Consider the following 19638-nt stretch of genomic DNA (forward strand, 5'->3'; position numbering starts at 1 on the left):
TTCAATGAATAGATCTTGGAATAATAATAATTTTCACAATTGAATATGTTAAATAAAATGTCCCTGTGCTGAGATAATCTTATAAATGTGCCCCTGCTGTGTAATGTGTAATGGCTGTGTCTGACCGTACAGGGACATGGTCTGATCATACCACAGCTCCTGGGCAGGGGAGGAGGTAAAAGAATATACAGACATTATAGCATGGGATCACAGATGATTCTTTCTGTGAGGTAAAACACATTTTTAAACAGGCAGGGAAAGGTTTTGCCTCACAGAAAGAATAAGCTGTGATCCCCGGCTGTAAAGTCTGTATCCTCTCTTTTGCGTCCTCCCCTTCACAGGAGCTGTGGTATGATCAAACCATGTCCCTGTAGATACGGCCATTACACAGTACACAGCAGGGGCACATTTATAAGATTATCTCAGCACAGGGACATTTTTTTAACACTTTCAATTGTGGAAGTTATTTTTAAGATCAGTTTATTAAAATGTACTATATTCATGGGAAAACTCCTTTAAACTCTAAAGTATTGTTTACCTGCTATCGTCCATAATTGGGTGTTATCACCCGTTGTCGTCCATATTGGGTGTCATCACCTGCTGTCGTCCATATTGGGTGTCATCACCTGCTGTCGTCCATATTGGGTGTCATCACCTGCTGTCGTCCATATTGGGTGTCATCACCTGTTATCGTCCATATTGGGTGTTATCACCTGCTAACATCTATTGTTTGTTCATTCCCATGATTCTTGTGTTACAGATGAAATGTTTCCTGGATTTCAAAGTTGGAGGAGCGCTCTGTCATATCCTCGCTGCTGCTTACAAATTTAAGAGTGACCAAGGATGGTAAGACGGCCTTACATTAATCAGTGTACTCACTCTGTGTTGTGGCTTCAGAGGAACTTGGTGCCTGCTATTTGGGCTTTAATCCCTGATTAATTCTGATGGGCAGAATTAAGGGTGGACCTTCATCAATATGTGCCCTCGGCACGTCTGCAGGATGACAGGTGACACCTTTAGCAAAACTAATTTTCACATTAATATTGGATGTAATCGTACCAGCATTTGCTATCTCTAATTTCAATCTCGTATCCCTTTAGGCGTAGATTTGATTTCCAGAACCCTTCCCGCATGGATCGTAATGTGGAAATGTTTATGAACATTGAAAAGTCCCTTGTGCAGGTTTGGATGCCTTCTCTTTCGTCTGGTGTGGCGGGGGCAATTCTCTACCTATAGATTTGGTGCGGATTTGCTGATAGGGATGTCTCTGCAGTTCCAGGGGGAATTGATGCATGAATGTGCTACAGTAATTCTGCTCGGTGTGAACAGACCCTTAATTTCAAACGATGTTTTTTTAGTATGTTAGAATTATTATTTATTGTGTTGTCTTCTTTTTAATCCTTCAGAATAACTGTCTGTCACGACCAAATATATACCTTCATCCAGATATAGACTCAAAACTGCAGAGCAAGCTTAAAGACATTGTAAAAAGACATCAGGTAGGGTGACGGTTTCACTCTGTAAGAATAAAATGCCTGAAACCCTCTGCCAAGGACATATCGAATAAATCATGATGTTGAGCGCTTTCTGCCGCATTAATATGTGGAATAGAACGTGAGTGGTTTTGTATGAATTGTATTGTTGTATTGCACAGACTTGCTGAGGTTAAAAATATCAAACTGAGCAATACTCGCCCAGTGCTGCTCCAGCCCCAAGTGTCTAAACCGTCCCTAAGTTTTGTTAATAGGCTGCAAAGGTCACATCCACAGCCTATCAGTGGAGTCAGTGGTCTTGTGTTCCCTACCTTGGCAACACTGCTGAGCCCACTGATTGACTGCAGTGGTCATGTGCTCTGTAAACAAAGACTGGGGGCAGTGGAGGAGAGCTGGAGCTGGAATATTAGTGGGTGAGAAAAGCCCATTTTGCTACTTAAAATCTGCAATCCCATGCAGTTAACAAAAGAGGAATTCTTGGAAACCGCCTTTACATCTTGGTATCATTATACTTGGTGCCATATTCATTTGAAATTGGAGAGTAGCATAAAAACTTTTAATTCCTGGAAATGTTTTTCCAAGTGACATGGGATGAAAAATCACAGCCCAATAAGACACCCATACACATTAGATTGACCTCTGCCAATATCCACCGATATCTACAGGTTTGGCAAACATACTAATGTGTATGGGTGGGAGATAAGGTTCCGGCATGTCCTACTTTAGACTGCCAATCCATTTGTTCTGTAAGACATAACTCATCGGAGATGTTTGACAACAGCTCTCATAGAGAAGACTGGAAAACTTGGCAAAAGCAAGCACCCCTAGTATATGGGAGAGTCGGAAAAGATAGCTACTAGTGATGAGTGAATATACTCGTTACTCGAGATTTCTTGAGCACGCTCGGGGGTCCTCCGAGTATTTTTTAGTGCTCGGAGATTTAGTTTTTCTTGCCGCAGCTGAATGATTTACATCTGTTAGCCAGCTTGATTACATGTGGGGATTCCCTAGCAACCAGGCAACCCCCACATGTACTTATGCTAGCTAACAGATGTAAATCATTCAGCTGCGGCAAGAAAAACTAAATCTCCGAGCACTAAAAAATACTCAGAAGACCCCCGAGCATGCTTGGGAAATCTCGAGTAACGAGTATATTCGCTCATCACTAATAGCTACCGACCGAATGAGCACCCCTGGGTATCTGAGAGTTGAGCAAGATAGCTGTTGACCAAATGTTTGGCTAAATCATTATTCGGCTGAACAGAGATCTAAAGTGTAGGGGGTGGTTTACTGTCATCTTTCCACCTTTTTAGCCTCTAGTGACCACAGTTCCAATATGAAGAGCCTGCTACACTGCACTAGAAGTTACTTTATCCCTGACTGCCTCATGAGCTCTCTTGGGCTCCTCAGATATTAACCCCTTCTCGACCTGTGACGCCACGTAGGCGTCATGAAAGTCGGTGCCAATCCGACCTGTGACGCCTATGTGGCGTCATGGAGGGATCGCGTCCCTGCAGATCGGGTGAAAGGGTTAACTCCAATTTCACCCGATCTGCAGGGACAGGGGGAGTGGTACTTCAGCCCAGGGGGGGTGGCTTCACCCCCTCGTGGCTACGATCACTCTGATTGGCTGTTTCACTTTCAACAGCCAATCAGAGCGATTTGTAATATTTCACCTATGAAAATGGTGAAATATTACAATCCAGCCATGGCCGATGCTGCAATATCATCGGCCATGGCTGGAAACCCTGATCTGCCCACCGCCACCGATCGCCTCCCCAGTCCTCCGTCCTGTGCTCCGCTCCCCTCCGTCCGCCTGTCCGCTCCCCTCGTGCTCCGATTCCCCTCCCCCTCATACTTACCAAGCCTCCCGTGTCCATCCGTCTGCTCCATGGGCGCCGCCATCTTCCAAAATGGCGGGCGCGGCGCGCCCGCCGAATCTGCCGGCCGGCAGATTCGTTCTAGGTACATTTTGATCACTGTGATAGGTTATATCACAGTGATCAAATTTAAAAAAATAGTAAATGAACCCCCCCTTTATCACCCCCATACGTAGGGACAATAATAAAAATAACGAAAGTATATTTACTTTTTACACTAGGGTTAGGGTTAGAACTAGGGTTAGGGCTAGGGTTAGAATTAGGGTATGTGCACACGCTGCGGAACCACAGCGTTTCCGCAGCTGCGGGTCCGCAGCGGTTTCCCATAAGTTTACAGTATAATGTAAACCTATGGGAAACGAAATCCGCAGTGCACATGCTGCGGAAAAAAACGCGCGGAAACGCAGCGGTTTATATTCCGCAGCATGTCAAGTCTTTGTGCGGATTCCGCTGCAGGTTTACACCTGCTCCAATAGAAAACTGCAGGTGTAAACCCGCAGCGGAAACCGCACTAGAAACCGCAATAAATCCGCTGTAAAAACCGCAGCGGTTTTGCACTGCGGATTTATCAATTCCGCTGCGGAAAATTCCGCAATGGAATCTGCAGCGTGGGCACATACCCTAAGGCTATGTGCACACGGTGCGGATTTGGCTGCGGATCCGCGGCGGATTGGCCGCTGTGGATTCGTAGCAGTTTTCCATCAGGTTTACAGTACCATGTAAACCTATGGAAAACCAAATCCGCTGTGCCCATGGTGTGGAAAATACCGCCCGGAAACGCTGCATTGTATTTTCTGCAGCATGTCAATTCTTTGTGCGGATTCCGCAGCGTTTTACACCTGTTCCTCAACAGGAATCCGCAGGTGAAATCCGCACAAAAAAATGCTGGAAATCCGCGGTAAATCCGCAGGTAAAACGCAGTGCATTTTACCTGCGGATTTTTCAAAAATGGTGCGGAAAAATCTCACACGAATCCGCAACATGGGCAACATAGCCTTAGGGTTAGGGTTGGAATTAGGGCTAGGGTTGGAAATAGGGTTAAGATTAGGCTTGTGGTTAGGCTAGTGGTTAGGGTTATGGTTAGGGTTAGGGGTGTGTTGGGGTTAGGGTTGGGATTAGGGTTGTGGTTAGGGTTAGGGGTGTGTCGGGGTTAGGGTTGTGGTTAGGGGTGTGTTGGGGTTAGGGTTGTGATTAGAGTTATGACTAGAGTTGGGATTAGGGTTAGGGGTGTGTTGGGGTTAGCGTTGAAGTTAGAATTGAGGGGTTTCCACTGTTTAGGCACATCAGGGGTCTCCAAACGAAATATGGCGCCACCATTGATTCCAGCCAATCTTGCGTTCAAAAAGTCAAATGGTGCTCCCTCCCTTCCGAGCCCTGACGTGCGCCCAAACAGTGGTTTACCCCCACATATGGGGTACCAGCATACTCAGGACAAACTGGGCAACAACTATTGGGGTCCAATTTCTCCTGTTACCCTTGTGAAAATAAAAAATTGCTTGCTAAAACATAATTTTTGAGGAAAGAAAAATGATTTTTTATTTTCACGGCTCTGCATTGTAAACTTCTGTGAAGCACTTGGGGGTTCAAAGTGCTCACCACATGTCTAGATAAGTTCCTTGGGGGGTCTAGTTTCCAAAATTGGGTCACTTGTGGTTTTTTTTTACTGTTTAGGCACATCAGGGGCTCTGCAAACACAACGTGACGCCCGCAGACCATTCCATCAAAGTCTGCATTTCAAAACGTCACTACTTCCCTTCTGAGCCCCGACGTGTGCCCAAACAGTGGTTTACCCCCACATGTGGGGTACCAGCATACTCAGGACAAACTGGGCAGCAACTATTGGGGTCTAATTTCTCCTGTTACCCTTGTGAAAATAAAAAATTGCTTGCTGAAACATAATTTTTGAGGAAAGAAAAATGTTTTTGTATTTTCACGGCTCTGCGTTATAAACTTCTGTGAAGCACTCAGGGGTTTAAAGTGGTCACCGCACATCTAGATTAGTTCCGTGGGAGGCCTAGTTTCCAAAATGGGGTCACATGTGGGGGAGCTCCAATGTTTAGGCACACAGGGGCTCTCCAAACACGACATGGTGTCCGCTAACGATTGGAGCTAATTTTTCATTCAAATAGTCAAACGGCGCTCCTTCCCTTCCAAGCCCTGCCGTGTGCCCAAACAGTGGTTTACCCCCACATGTGAGGTATCGGTGTACTCAGGAGAAATTGCCCAATAAATTTTAGGATCCATTTTATCCTGTTGCCCATGTGGAAATGAACAAATTGAGGCTAAAATAAATTTTTTGTGAAAAAGGATAACTTCAAATCGCAGAAAGACAGGAGAGTCTGGGAATATAAACTGATGACGACCTTTGACACTCTAAATGCAGGAATGAATGTGTCACACGGATTTATGTCTTTTTACATCAACTAATGAACTTGCCCATCAGACCATGTGGGGTCATCACAACAGAACCAGACCCTAATCACAGGACAATAAAACAATCCTTATCTAAGAATTGGCCCAATATTTATGGACGTAACTGTTTATCACCCATGGTAATTCTGCTTCATGTCACCTGGCTTATCCATGGTTTTTTTCCCCTCTCCCTTTTTTTTTTTTTTCTTCTATACTATGTTGTGCATAAATATGTGATTCTTCAGAATTTGTTTTAGTCTTTGCCTGATGAAGAGACGTATGTAGTCTCGAAAGCTTGCAATTTGTTACCATCTTTTCAGTTAGCCATTAAAAGGTATCAACCACTGAGGACTCTCAATTCTAAATATTTTTTTGTGAAAAAAAAGTACTTTTTCATTTTTACGGATCAATTTGTGAAGCACCTGGGGGTTCAAAGTGCTCACTATGCATCTAGATAAGTTCCTTGAGGGGTCTAGTTTCCAAAATGGGGTCACTTGTGGGGGAGCTCCAATCTTTAGGCACACAGGGGCTCTCCAAACGCGACATGGTGTCCGCTAACGATTGTAGCTAATTTTTCATTCAAAAGTCCAATGGCGCTCCTTCCCTTCCGAGCCCTTTTGTGCGCACTTCTGCGAAGCACTTGGGGGTTCAAAGTGCTCACCACATGTCTAGATAAGTTCCTTGGGGGGTCTAGTTTCCAAAATAGGGTCACTTGTGGGGGGTTTCTACTGTTTAGGCACATCAGGGGCTCTGCAAACACAACGTGACGCCCGCAGACCATTCCATCAAAGTCTGCATTTCAAAACGTCACTACTTCCCTTCTGAGCCCCGACGTGTGCCCAAACAGTGGTCCCCCCCCCCCCCATATGGGGTATCAGCGTACTCAGGACATATTGTACAATAACTTTTGGGTTCCAGTTTCTCTTTTTACCTTTGGGAAAATAAAAAAATTGTTGCTAAAAGATCATTTTTGTGACTAAAAAGTTAAATGTTCATTTTTTTCCTTCCATGTTGCTTCTGCTGCTGTGAAGCACCTGAAGGGTTAATAAACTTTTTGAATGTGGTTTTGAGCACCTTGAGGGGTGCAGTTTTTAGAATGGTGTCACTTTTGGGTATTTTCAGCCATATAGACCCTTCAAACTGACTTCAAATATGAGGTGGTCCCTAAAAAAAATGGTTTTGTAAATTTCGTTGTAAAAATGAGAATCGCTGGTCAAATTTTAACCCGTAGACATGTGGGTAATGTTATTTATTAACTATTTTGTGTCACATAACTCTCTCGTTTAACAGAATAAAAATTCAAAATTTGAAAATTGCAAAATTTTCTAATTTTTCGCTAAATTTCCATTTTTTTCACAAATAAATGCAAAAATTATCGACCTAAATTTACCACTAACATGAAGCCCAATATGTCACAAAAAAACAATCTCAGAACCGCTAGGATCCGTTGAAGCGTTCCTGAGTTATTACCTCATAAAGGGACACTGGTCAGAATTGCAAAAAACGGCCAGGTCATTAAGGTCAAAATAGGCTGGGTCATGAAGGGGTTAACCTTCTTGTGTCCCATCTGAAAAACAAAGTTCCTATTGACACAGTCAGAGTTGACAAGTCCTCTGCCTTTGCACTCATCTTTCATTGAAAAGGGTTTACTTCTTTCTTCCCCTTCTCAAAAAGGATCATGTTGGAGGGCTCCCTCATTGATCTGGTTTTTCAAGTCTGGTCATGTGAGGCCTGTTATGCCAACCTTGTCTTTGTTTGATGAACTGCTGTTGCCTCTTCTACATTGGGCAACCTCCTTTCCATGGTCTGTAGGTAAACTCTCTGTGCCTTAACTGAGTTTAATTATGAGGTTTTAACGTCTTGATGTCCTTTTATGTCCACTCAGACGATATTTAATGGTCAAAACACCTACCATACTTGGCCAAAGTCTCCCGTAGCACACGAAAGACCATTTGAGTTCATGATCTCCGGCTTCCATAACTGCCATTGCTCGCTAGATCTGGTCTGTATCACTGAATCCTACCAGCCCAAGGATAAGGTTGAGATTGGGACATCATGACTGATATGTCATCAGTCATCAACCTCTCGTACCTGTAAGGTTATCACCCGGGCTTCAGTTCACAGCTTCACCTGGATCTTCTAGCATTATACAGTGACTTCCTCTGATACCACCCTGTGCTGCAAAATACTCATAAAAGTAGCTGAGCACTAGGTGGACAACATGGTAAATACTTCTCTTGGTTTTGTTTCCCACCCATATTGCTGTGTGCCCCCAGTGCTATTAACAAGAGCATTGGATTTTTGTACTTAATGTAAAATTCTTGTTGCCTTTATTGAGGAACACATCTCCCACTCGCTGATGTTCTCAAAGAGAACAGATGTGCATTAGTGTTATTATTATTTATTTTTCTAGTACCATTAATTCCATGTTTATGCTTTGTTTTATGCTATTATTATTTTTATTTTTTTTGTAGGGCACAGTGACGGAGGACAAAAGTCATGCCTCCCATGTGGTTGTTCCAGTTCCTGGATCCTTGGAGGAAGGTTAGAATAGTACTCTTACTTTTGCATAAAGATTCCCAATAATTTTTCTAGCTATCCTTTCTAAAACCGCAGTAATTGCTCCTTCCCCTTTTCTGTTTCAGAATGCCGTAATGAGGCATTTAGAAAGGGACTACCCTAAACCAATCCGTTTACGTGTGCTAGTTCTCCATCCTTTTGTCAGGGTTGGGGTGGTGGACAACAAATGGGCTTGCTTTTAGGTGGACTGAGACTTTTATGGGAAGCTTGTGCCATCCATATAACACAGTATTGTTTGTTATACTGAACTAATGTAAGAAAAGGCCCATAAATAACTGGTATAAGCTTCAGTTATCTCCAGTGCTTTGTGTTAAATACTAGGTATCTTGTAAATTCTACAAAGGATTTTTCAGTCTGTCCTTTTGATATTTGTAGTTAATTTTTTATTTCACTCACGCTTTTGTCATGATCATCTTCGTTTAGAGGAATGGGTGAGGCCCATATTGAAGAGAGACAAGCAGGTTCTTCTTCACTGGGGATATTATCCTGATAGGTAAGGGTGTATGACTGTCCTTTATACCACAGCCCATGGACAATAGTGTTGGGTGTGAATGGCTCATGAACACCTCAGTAGCCCTGAAGACCCGCACTGTAATCCATGTATATCTGTTATTTCTGTATATGAGTATTTTATATTAAAGAGCTGGCCTAACCTGGATCATACAATCTAGAACTAGATTAGAAATAAGGCCAATAAAAACTGAAAAAAGTATTTAAAAGAAACCTATAAGCAAAGAAACAAAAAAACCCTGTCCACCTGCAGCTATAGTGATAATATTCCGTTAAATACAGTTTTAGCTATGTGGTTTCTGAATTGAAAGTGTGGCTGCAGAGAGAAAATGAAGTTGTATTCTTCCTGCAGCCGCTTGCTTCCAGTCATTGGGTCGGTTCCCGGGCTGTCAGCCGTCGGTGTACGGTGCAGTCATCCCCTCTTCTCATTCACTGACGTCAGCAGTGTGTGAACGAAGCAGGATATCAGTCAAGGAGTGCAAGGATTACTCATGGAGATCTGTGTGATCACAGCCCAGGGAGACCCCCAGATGACTGGAAGCGAGCAGATGTAAGGAGAATTTAACATCCATTTCTCCCTGCAGCTGCACTGCTGGATAGATAGACAGATGAACATGTGTAAAATGATATTTGCCTGTTCATTACTTATCTTTCTAGATATGTAGCATTTTTTTTCTTTGCTAGTAGGTTGCCTTTGTATTATACAGATATGTCAATCAGATATAGAGCCTTACGTCAAGTTATAATGAATATAATGTGCTAAAAGTTCACTACAATTGTCTGCAGCATTGTATTGTATCACTGTTAGTAATATTACTGTTGGTTAGAATAAAGCACTACAATATAGTTAACATCAGTTAGAATAAGCCACAAAACCAGTATCTTGTAGGGCCGTGTTCATTTGGCTTCTTAGAAAGTACCATTCTTTGCAGTCTTATAAATGTATATGTTTTGCTACTTTATAAATAAATACATTTTGCTATTATGATGTTACTTGTATAGCTAAAAAATTCAGCTTTTTATTTTGAAGTTATGATACCTGGATTCCGGCAAGTGAAGTGGAAGCTCCAGTTGAGGATGCACCGACCCCAGAAAAACCTCGCAAGGTACATCTTTGGTCATCTCTATTTGTAGATGGAAAATGTATGAGCAACTGTAAAAAAAAATATTTAGAAAAAAAAAAAAAGTCTCCTAGTTTAGGTTTCTGTCTTTGTTCAAAGAAACTAATGATTCTGCAGACATTAAAGGTGTTGTCCGCTACTGGACAGCCGCATCTTAACAGCTAAAAGGCCCCACATAAAACAATAGAGAATAATATGATCAGCAAGGTTCCTTGGATGTTGACACTTTGTCTCCTGGGGGCCACATGACATTCTTATGTCACATGGCTGCAGCCGCCAATCAGGGGCTGCAGCCGCCAATCAGGGGCTGCAGCCGCAGCCTTTTAGTAATCCATCAGAGTGGACGTCCTGCAAGGACATAGGAAGAGCCTCTGTGCCAACATTGGAGGAGCAGAGCTGGTCCAGGGAATAAGTACCGTTTATGGCGGACTTTAGCTGTTAAGGAGGAGTTGTCCAACCCCTTTAAGACCCAGATCACAGGTAGGAAGTACTGTGCCAATAAACAACTTCAACAAATGATATCTCTGCATATTCATTAAATAATAAATGGATATTTTACATTTTCTTTTCTACTTTTCAAGTCCATATTTTTTTAATTAATGGATCTGAGTCTACATTTTGTGTTCATATACGATTTGTTAAACTATACCTTCATACTTGCTGCTAACTTTTTGATAATGAAATCTTTCCATATTTTTCACGCCAGGTCCATGCCAAGTGGATTCTCGACACTGATCTCTTCAACGAATGGATGAATGAAGAAGATTATGAGGTGAATGATGAAAAAAGTCCAGTTACACGCCGCAAGAAGATCTCAGCCAAGACCTTAACTGATGAGGTGAGATCCATACTGCAAACCGGCCTTGTAGAGGTCTCTCTGTTACGCTTTTTGTCTATTTCACTGCTATAGTCTCTCTGAAGAGATACATGTACTTCTTATCTTTTAATTTTTTTATTTAACAAAGGCATATCTGTACCCGGCCATGGCTAGCATGGTTTTGATGGACCCTTGTGCTCCCCCAGCATCCGAGAAATTCCGGCCGGTAAAGAGTGATCGGTAATGGTGCCGGGTGTCGCATCCGCACCGATCAGATATTGAAGGCCTATCTTGTGGATAGGCCATCAATAAAAAAAATAGTGGCCAACCTCTTAAATTAATTTCGTATTTCTAGATTTTTATCTGTTTTGCTCGAAGATCCTCAGAATTCAAATGACCCATTCTAAGTCCAGCAGAAAGATGGCCAGATATATGCTCACTTGCCTCTGTCTTTCATGGAAAACCTTTTCCAATGGCTACCTGAAACTTCCTATTCTTAGATCTGCAGGCTCTTCTAAATAATGGTTGCTTTTTTATTGGGGTGGGGAGGATTGGTAATTACACAGAAAATAAAATGTTATGGATGAAGGTTTTCTTTTTTTTCAGATTCCCCTTGTTGTTGTCATGTGTGTACATGCCTTCTTTTGGCTTTCATCTGACTTATATCCTGTATTTTTTAGCAGTTTTCTGCTCTGCAGACACTAGTCACTAAGAGCTTTTGTGAGTGAATGGGTAATCATTGTGTGAAAAGTCCAGAAAGAGGATTTATCCCTGAGATATGTTACAAAGTTTCTTATATGTGCTTCTATTGTTGATTTATGGTAAAAATAAAAGGTTAGTTTTTATGGTTCACTTCCTAAAAAGCAGGAGGTGATGCCCTATGACAGGAACAGATGCATCCAATGTTGAATCTTGAGTGTTGCTTTTGCCTTCTCATTAAAGGTAAGCAGTCCTGACTCAGATCGCAGGGACAAGAAAGGACCCAATTATAAAAAGAGGAAACGTTCTCCTTCGCCTCCTCCAAGTGCAGAAGCAAAAAAGAAGAATGTCAAGAAAGGGTTGGTTCATAAACCTGCATGCGCTTTGTTGCAAAACTTCTTTAAAGAAGGAGCTGTCACCAGGTCAGAAGTGACCAGTTTATGCTATTTTTTTTTTTTATTCCTATTGCTTCTGAGTATTCAATTATTTTTTTTTTATAACCGCCACACGTCTCCAGAGATATGGGCCTTTTTATTTTGTATTAATTTTTAAAGGCTGCTCTGTGTTACTACTCTGATTGTAAAAATTGGCACTACATAAAAAGGCCCATATCTCTGGAACTGTATGGCCGCTTTAATAAAAAAAAAAACCTGTATACTCGAAGGAAGCAGCATTCTAATTTTTGCCTACCTGAAAAAAAAAAAGCTAAGTCCCATGTATGGCAAAAAAAGGGACCAAAACTATTTGAATATCCAAATGAGAACATTTTTCAGAGCCATTAAAAGCGCATGTACCAGTGGAGGCGCATTGGCATTTGGTTCGTGTCTCAGTTGCTTGATGGAGATTTTATTAAAACATTCGAGACACTTAGGACTGAGTTTCCTTTAACCCAGAAGTCATTCTTTCAGTACCTGCAGTTGAGACATGCCCTAAACTGTCAAAATGAGGTGTCGCGCGTGAATCTGCAGTCAGATAGCTTGTTGAATCTTATTGGGCCTCGGAGGAGTACGAGGGGGTTCATTACCTTGATGTATAGGGGTCTGATGGATACCTTTTTATTGAAGCATCCGTTAAAGGGCCATTGTCACCCCCCTCCAGCCGTTATAAACTAAAAGAGCCACCTTGTGCAGCAGTAATGCTGCATTCTAACAAGGTGGCTCTTTTAGTTTTAGGTTCAAGTATACCCCAAATAAAGCGTTTTTATACTTAGCCACAATTCCTGTCTCTAGCCAGGTAGGCGGGTCCTCACTCCCCAGCTTGGCCAGCTCCTCTGCCGTCACTCACATCTTCCTGCGCTTTCGGCGCCGCCCCCTCAGCGCTGTTATCATTTCAAAACCGGCGCCTGCGCTGTGTACTGGTGTCCTGCGCAGACGCAGTAAGCTCTGGCCCTCTGATGTCCCAGCCAGGCTTGCACACTGCGCCTGCGCGGGCATTGCGGCCGCCGGCCAGCCACCTTTGGAATCCCCGGAAAACGTCTTCTTATCAGTATATATTTATGTTTCACCTATACAGAATATTCCGTGTAATGGCTGACACCAGAGAACAAAAGACATCCACAAAACACCAGGATGGATCTGCTGCACAGCAAATAGCTGTAGGACCTGCGATGATGTCACTGCCATGTGATTAGGGCAATCACATGGCAGTGACGTCATCGCAGGTCCTACAGCTATTTGCTGTGCAGCAATCCATCCTGGTGTTCTGTGGAATATTCTGCATAGGTGGAACCTTTGGAATCCCCGCCCCGCACTGTGCATAATGCATAACACAGTGCGGGGCGGGGATTCCAAAGGTGGCTGGCCGCAATGCCCGCGCAGTGTGCAAGCCTGGCTGGGACATCAGACGGCCAGAGCTTACTGCGTCTGCGCAGGACACCAGTACACAGCGCAGGCGCCGGTTTTGAAACGATAACAGCGCTGAGGGGGCGGCGCTGAAAACGCAGGAAGATTGGAGTGACGGCAGAGGAGCTGGCCAAGCTGGGGAGTGAGGACCCGCCTACCTGGCTAGAGACACCAATTATGGCTAAGTATAAAAACGCTTTATTTGGGGTATACTTGAACCTAAAACTAAAAGAGCCACCTTGTTAGAATGCAGCATTACTGCTGCACAAGGTGGCTCTTTTAGTTTATAACGGCTGGAGGGGGTGACAGTGGCCCTTTAAGGATTAAGGAGAAATGGGTGGCGGATGTGGGCCGCTTGTCGGAGTCCCAGTGGGAGACTTCAATATATCCCCAGGGCTTCCCTGAGTGAGGCTAAGAGGGTGTCACAGTTATACCTGGTGTATAGGGTGTACAGGACCCCGGCATGGATGAGGAAGGCAGGACTGAGAGGTGACTCAGAATGTCCCAGGTGTGGTGAGGAAGGCGCTGATCTGCTACATATGATGTGGTCTTGTGCTCGCCTCCAACCCTTTTGTGTGAAGGTGCTTAACTTGATCCAGGAGGTGACAGAGTAGATGTGGTGCGTAACCCGCTGACTTGCCTTTTGGGCTGTATGGATGATATTGCTACGGATGAATGTGGAAGGCTGACTATCACAAGATTGCGGTATGCTGCGAGAAAGCTTATCGCAATGCACTGGTTGGATGAAAAACCGCCAGGGAAAAAGGAATTTATCAACAAGATACATTTTATTGTCCTTATGGAAAGAAATATATACAGTAAGAGAGGTCAGAATACAAAATTTGAAAATGTGTGGGGTGGATGGATGGATTACCCAGGTGTGGCATCTGCTGAGTTACTGCAAAGTAGAATGGGTGTCGTGTAGTTGATTCTGGGGGGACTCCTACATGTACAGGCGTGTTTTTGTAAAGCTTGTTATCTTTTCTCAAGAGGTGATGCTGTCAGATGGTTGTATTGGATAATGGGCAAGAGATTGGGGGGAGGGAGAGGGGGGTTGGTTAGGGGGTAAGGGTGTTGTTTAGTAAAATGAAAATATATTATCAGGTCATATATCTAATGTACTGTATTTGTCTGGAAATTGTATCGGACTGTGTTAATGGCGTGTCATATGCTTTAATAAAAAATACATGATGTAAAAAAAAAAAAAGCGCATATACGATGAAACCCCAAAAAGTGCCTGGTCAGGAAGTTGGGATGAGCCCAATTATAAACCGGGTAAAAGTGATAATTCAATGAAAATATTACTGTGGTACACCTGAAAGTCGTATGATGGATCTTATTATCATGGGGTGGAAACCTGTCTGATGTAATATTCATATGGGGTATAAGCTCACAGTTTTGTGTTTTCTCTTAAACCTACAATGGTGTATATTACTACATGTTGTCATAAACTCAAGACAAAACGTTTTAGTAATAACAGTTAAAAAAAAACCAAACAAACCCATTAAGTGATGTCAGCCACAATCCTCTCCCTCTTTCTTTACTAATTACAATTAATTGTTAATTTGCTATTGGATATTAATTTCACTTGGCTCCATTTTTGCTATTCCCAGTGCTTGTCTTTCTTCGCCACAATTGTTATAAACGTATCGGGCGTCTGAGATCTGCCCATTTATCATTCATTTTAATTAAGGAACACAGGAATGATTTGTATAGGCAGCCGTCACTGCGTGGCAGACACTGTGTAAGGAACGTCCGCCCAGAGGTCTGATATTTTTGGAACTACCATACAAGTGATTGGAGGGAGCCTCACATGTTTAGCCACCTCTCCATTCACGATGGCATGTAAATAAGCCCATTCCCTGAATAGCTAGGACCCACATCTATCAGACTTGTATAGCATATCCTCAGAAGGAAATAACCCTTTAACAGCATTTCCTGTACTGTATAGACCATCTACACCTTATAACAAGTCAAAAAGGGGTCATCGGGAGGAAGAACAAGAGGATCTGACAAAAGATATGGATGAGCCATCCCCAGTGCCTAATGTAGAAGAAGTTACACTCCCAAAAACGGGTATTTTTCTTTTTGTGTTATGCATCTGTATATGAAGTTTGTCAACTGATTACATGTATAAGGCCTGATTCAGAAGTCCATTTTTTACACTGGTGTTCTACCGCAACCACTGCTGGGATTCCCTGACCAACTATTATACACGATAAAAAGTGCATTGTATAGTCCAAAGATAAGATAATTTCTTGGAGTATGTAACATTACCCACAGATATGTATGCATTTCATCATTTTCTAGTTAATACCAAGAAAGACTCTGAATCTGCCCCAGTGAAAGGTGGTACAGTGACTGACCTAGGTGAGTTTTTACTATGCTTTTCTGATTTTAAATAGTTTCTAAGTCAAATATTTATTAGAACCTAAAGTTAGCCAGTCTGAGCACTTTCTTCATTTATTCATTCATTATTTTACCTTCATTAAAAAGATATATACGCTACAACCTATTGGCTCAGAGGAACATTATTGTCATTAATACTATCACCTTTTTCTTAACAGATGAACAGGAAGATGAGAGTATGGATGCTATCACTAAGGTCCGTGTTACACAAGTTGACATTTTGACATTACTCTGCTTCTACTTTTAATGTTGAGTCTTTGGCTCAATCCCCGGGTACAAAGGAGACCAAAGCTTACAAATGTATGAACACTCAAAATACATGATATACGGTATATAGCTTTATTGTCAAGTCTGCTCAGAATCTTAAGCGATACTGCTGTAAATGCATGTGAAATTAGGTTGTTTTTTATGTTTTATTCTCATGATTTAAAAAAAAAAATAAAATCCACATTGAATAATGGCCGATTTTATGCTGAAAACCACAGATTAACTCCACTGAACTTGGTGCATTCTGCTGTGGATTTCATTGTTTAAAAGTGCTCTCAAAGAATTGTTTATGAACTTGCTTGTTTCAGTGTATAATCTTTCTGATGTTCAGTAACATTTCAAAATAAATTTATATCTACCCTTCTAGTTTAATGTTGTGAACTATGAGCATAGAGGCTTAAACGATAACTGACATAAACATGCCATCGGCCTATGATGGGAATACATAGGCCAAAATCAGTACTGGGATGGTAGATTTTGAAGCTTGAATTTAGGATAATGTTTTTAGCTATAAAAAAATTCAAATATATCTAAACACTCAAACTTCTCCATGTAGAGGGCTCCCTTTCCTGTTTTGGCAGGAACAGCACTGTGTGAACAAGGCCTGATTGTGCGTTTTCGATTTTCCTCCTAGGAGGAAGAAGAGAGCCCTACAGGGATCAAAAGTGAACAAGTGAAGACTTCTGATCTTCATGAAGATAATGTAACTGAACAAACACACCACATTATCATCCCCAGCTACGCTGCATGGTTCGATTATAATAGGTAACAAAAGATTGTGTTTTATATTTATTTATTATATATATGTATGTGTGTGTGTGTGTGTGTGTATGTATATGTATATATATATATATATATATATATATATATATATATACTCAATATCACAATCTGTTTATTTTTGCCTTTCATTGGAATTTCTCCTGCAGTGTACATGCCATTGAGCGAAGAGCACTACCTGAGTTTTTTAATGGCAAGAACAAGTCTAAAACGCCGGAGATGTGAGTGCTACCTAATTGTATGCTATGGTCATTGGCCCAGTTTTTATATTTCTATCTGCTGCTCATCTGTATTGTTATTCCCGTAGATGGATATTCTCAGACAGTAAAAACAAGCACTTCTGCAAGTTACTGCTTCTTAAAATTTGAAGCCGTTCTTGAGATATTAAAGGGGATGTCCTGTGAAAACAAGTTATCACCTATGTACAAGTCATGTCTTGTCGATCGGTGAGGTCCAACAGCCGGGACCTGCATTAATCCTTACACACATTAGAATGTAGCAGCAATGCACACGCTTGAACGCTGCTTCATTCATCCCAAACGGGGGGCTGCAGAGTGCTGTACTTGTCTTTTTCCCGCAGCCTCATACATAGTAAATGGTGTGGCGAAAAGCTGCCTAATTTTTTTCGTAATTAGGGTAAAAATTCCCCATTCTGCTGAACGATGCAGCTTTTGCGGTGGGACACGCATCAGCCAAAAAATGATATCCTATCATGATTAAGTGATAATTTGTTTTTACTGGACAAAGCCCATTAACACTTTATTATTTTGTTTACAGCTCGTTGCCTTGGAGATTGACCACCACTGCCTGTAAGCAGATAGCATGTATGGTATGTTTTGTTGTCTAGCAGCAGTGGTCGGTCTCAAGGCAACGAGTTCTAAAGAAAAGATAAGTATTAGTGTCTTTAGCGGCTGAAACTTTTAATGAGTAGTAAATTGCTAGAATTTACAATCACTATCCAACCCATACCCATTTATGAAGATGGGAATGAACCTTTAAAGAAAACCTGTCAAATTGAGTTTTGATTCTAAACTGCAGACATCATGTTATAGAGCAGTAAGAACCAACAGAGTAGTATAGAGTTTTGTGGGGAAAGATTTAGGAGTCCAGTAGGTGGTTCTATACATAGATTAACAGCTTTGCTGACTGACAGCTAATTTGTAATGGACAATGGATAAGAGAGATCGCCCCCTGACTCATCAGCATAGAATCAAACCCAAGATAAAAACAAAATGAACAAATTCCCTGCAATAAATAGCAATAGTGCATGAAAATAACATTAGGGTACTTAGTTAACAAAATTTTGATTAAAAAAAAATGTTAAGACCATCCCACCACGTCAAGGTGACCCTATTCGTGATTGTCCTAACCTCTAGTATTGAAACCTTTATAGTGATGAGCGAATATACTCATTACTCGAGATTTCGGGTGTCCTCCGAGTATTTTTTAGTGTTCGGAGATTTAGTTTTCATCACCTCAGCTGAATGATTTACAGCTATTAGCCAGGCTAAGTACTTGTGGGGGCTGCCTGGTTGCTAGGGAATCCACATGTAATCAAGCTGGCTAACAGATGTAAATCATTCAGCTGCGGCGAAAAAAACTAAATCTCCGAGCACTAAAAAATACTCGGAGGACACCCGAGCATGCTCGAGAAAACTCAAGTAACGAGTATATTCGCTCATCACTAAAACGTTACCATATGTCAAATGACGTCAGCGTGAATAAGGGTCGAGCAGGACAGACATCCAGCCATAGGATGCTGTATAAACGTGATACCCAGCTCAAACAAAAGGGAGGCTACACCCTTATCGGCACAGAAAGCAAAAGTTGAAACAAAAGCCCAAAGAGATGACCTGGAATCTTAGTTGGTGTGCCTGAAGCCTGTAGATTCATGTTCACACTGGCCACTACTGTAAACAGACAAAACCTGAGATAACATGAGCAAATAGTGCATGAAAGTAGCATAGGGTACTTAGTTAACGTGATTTTGATTAAAAAAAAAAAAAAGTAAAAGCCACCCCACCACGTTTTTTTTCTACATATAAGTCTGCTCAGCTCATTGTCCACAGATGGGCGAGTATTTACAATGTGACAGGTTCCCTTTAAGGTACTAATCTCTTAAGTTTGCAGAATAAAGATGCCTAATGTCTTATTTTTGCGCATGTAACAATTCAGTATGTGAACACTGAGACGTGGTATTTTCTGTTCTAGATATTTAGCATATCGAAACTTCATGATTGACACCTATCGGCTCAACCCTCAGGAATACCTCACTTCAACGGCATGCCGCCGCAACTTAGCCGGGGATGTCTGTGCTATTATGAGGTGCGAGTAACGGGGGGTACTAATGCTAAAAGAGCAATTTATATGCAACCCTTTTCTGGCTCTTGGTGGTTTAGTATGTGACTAGAGATTTTTTTTTTTTTTTTTAATTATTTTTGATTGTTGCAGGGTTCATGCATTCTTGGAACAGTGGGGTCTAATCAACTATCAGGTTGATGCTGAGAGCCGCCCCACACCCATGGGACCACCACCTACTTCTCATTTCCATGTTTTAGCTGACACCCCATCAGGGTTGGTACCACTACAACCCAAAACACCACAGGTGAATTTCCCCTTTGTAGCATCATATCCAGTTGTATTTTTTGTATGGAAATACGGTTACATAAGCTGAATAAAAAGACATAAGTTGATCTTGATGGACCGTTTGACATTAGTTTATCCGTACCTGCAGCACTATATTTTCCTGCTGGATCTACAGATGTCTTATTGGAGCCAGATGGACCCTATTATAAGTCAACAGGGTTGGTTTGTCGCATGACTGATCCA

At 41.9% G+C, this 19638-nt stretch overlaps 1 protein-coding gene across 4 annotated transcripts in view; it reads left to right on the top strand.

Annotated features, from left to right (window-relative positions):
* SMARCC2 (SWI/SNF related BAF chromatin remodeling complex subunit C2) overlaps positions 1-19638 on the top strand; it is a 78674-nt gene that overhangs the window by 24377 nt on the left and 34659 nt on the right. For all 4 annotated transcript variants that reach the window (XM_077297546.1, XM_077297547.1, XM_077297544.1 and 1 more), the window contains exons 3-17: positions 761-846; positions 1101-1182; positions 1407-1499; positions 8260-8329; positions 8789-8858; positions 9906-9981; positions 10703-10834; positions 11756-11871; positions 15305-15429; positions 15664-15723; positions 15921-15958; positions 16664-16794; positions 16959-17030; positions 19021-19134; positions 19261-19414. In XM_077297546.1, coding sequence (XP_077153661.1) covers positions 761-846; positions 1101-1182; positions 1407-1499; positions 8260-8329; positions 8789-8858; positions 9906-9981; positions 10703-10834; positions 11756-11871; positions 15305-15429; positions 15664-15723; positions 15921-15958; positions 16664-16794; positions 16959-17030; positions 19021-19134; positions 19261-19414 — 1419 coding nt within the window. The remainder of the gene's footprint in view (positions 1-760; positions 847-1100; positions 1183-1406; positions 1500-8259; positions 8330-8788; positions 8859-9905; positions 9982-10702; positions 10835-11755; positions 11872-15304; positions 15430-15663; positions 15724-15920; positions 15959-16663; positions 16795-16958; positions 17031-19020; positions 19135-19260; positions 19415-19638) is intronic.

Source organism: Ranitomeya variabilis, chromosome 3 (genome assembly GCF_051348905.1).
Source record: "Ranitomeya variabilis isolate aRanVar5 chromosome 3, aRanVar5.hap1, whole genome shotgun sequence".
NCBI classification, from domain to species: Eukaryota; Metazoa; Chordata; class Amphibia; order Anura; family Dendrobatidae; genus Ranitomeya; species Ranitomeya variabilis.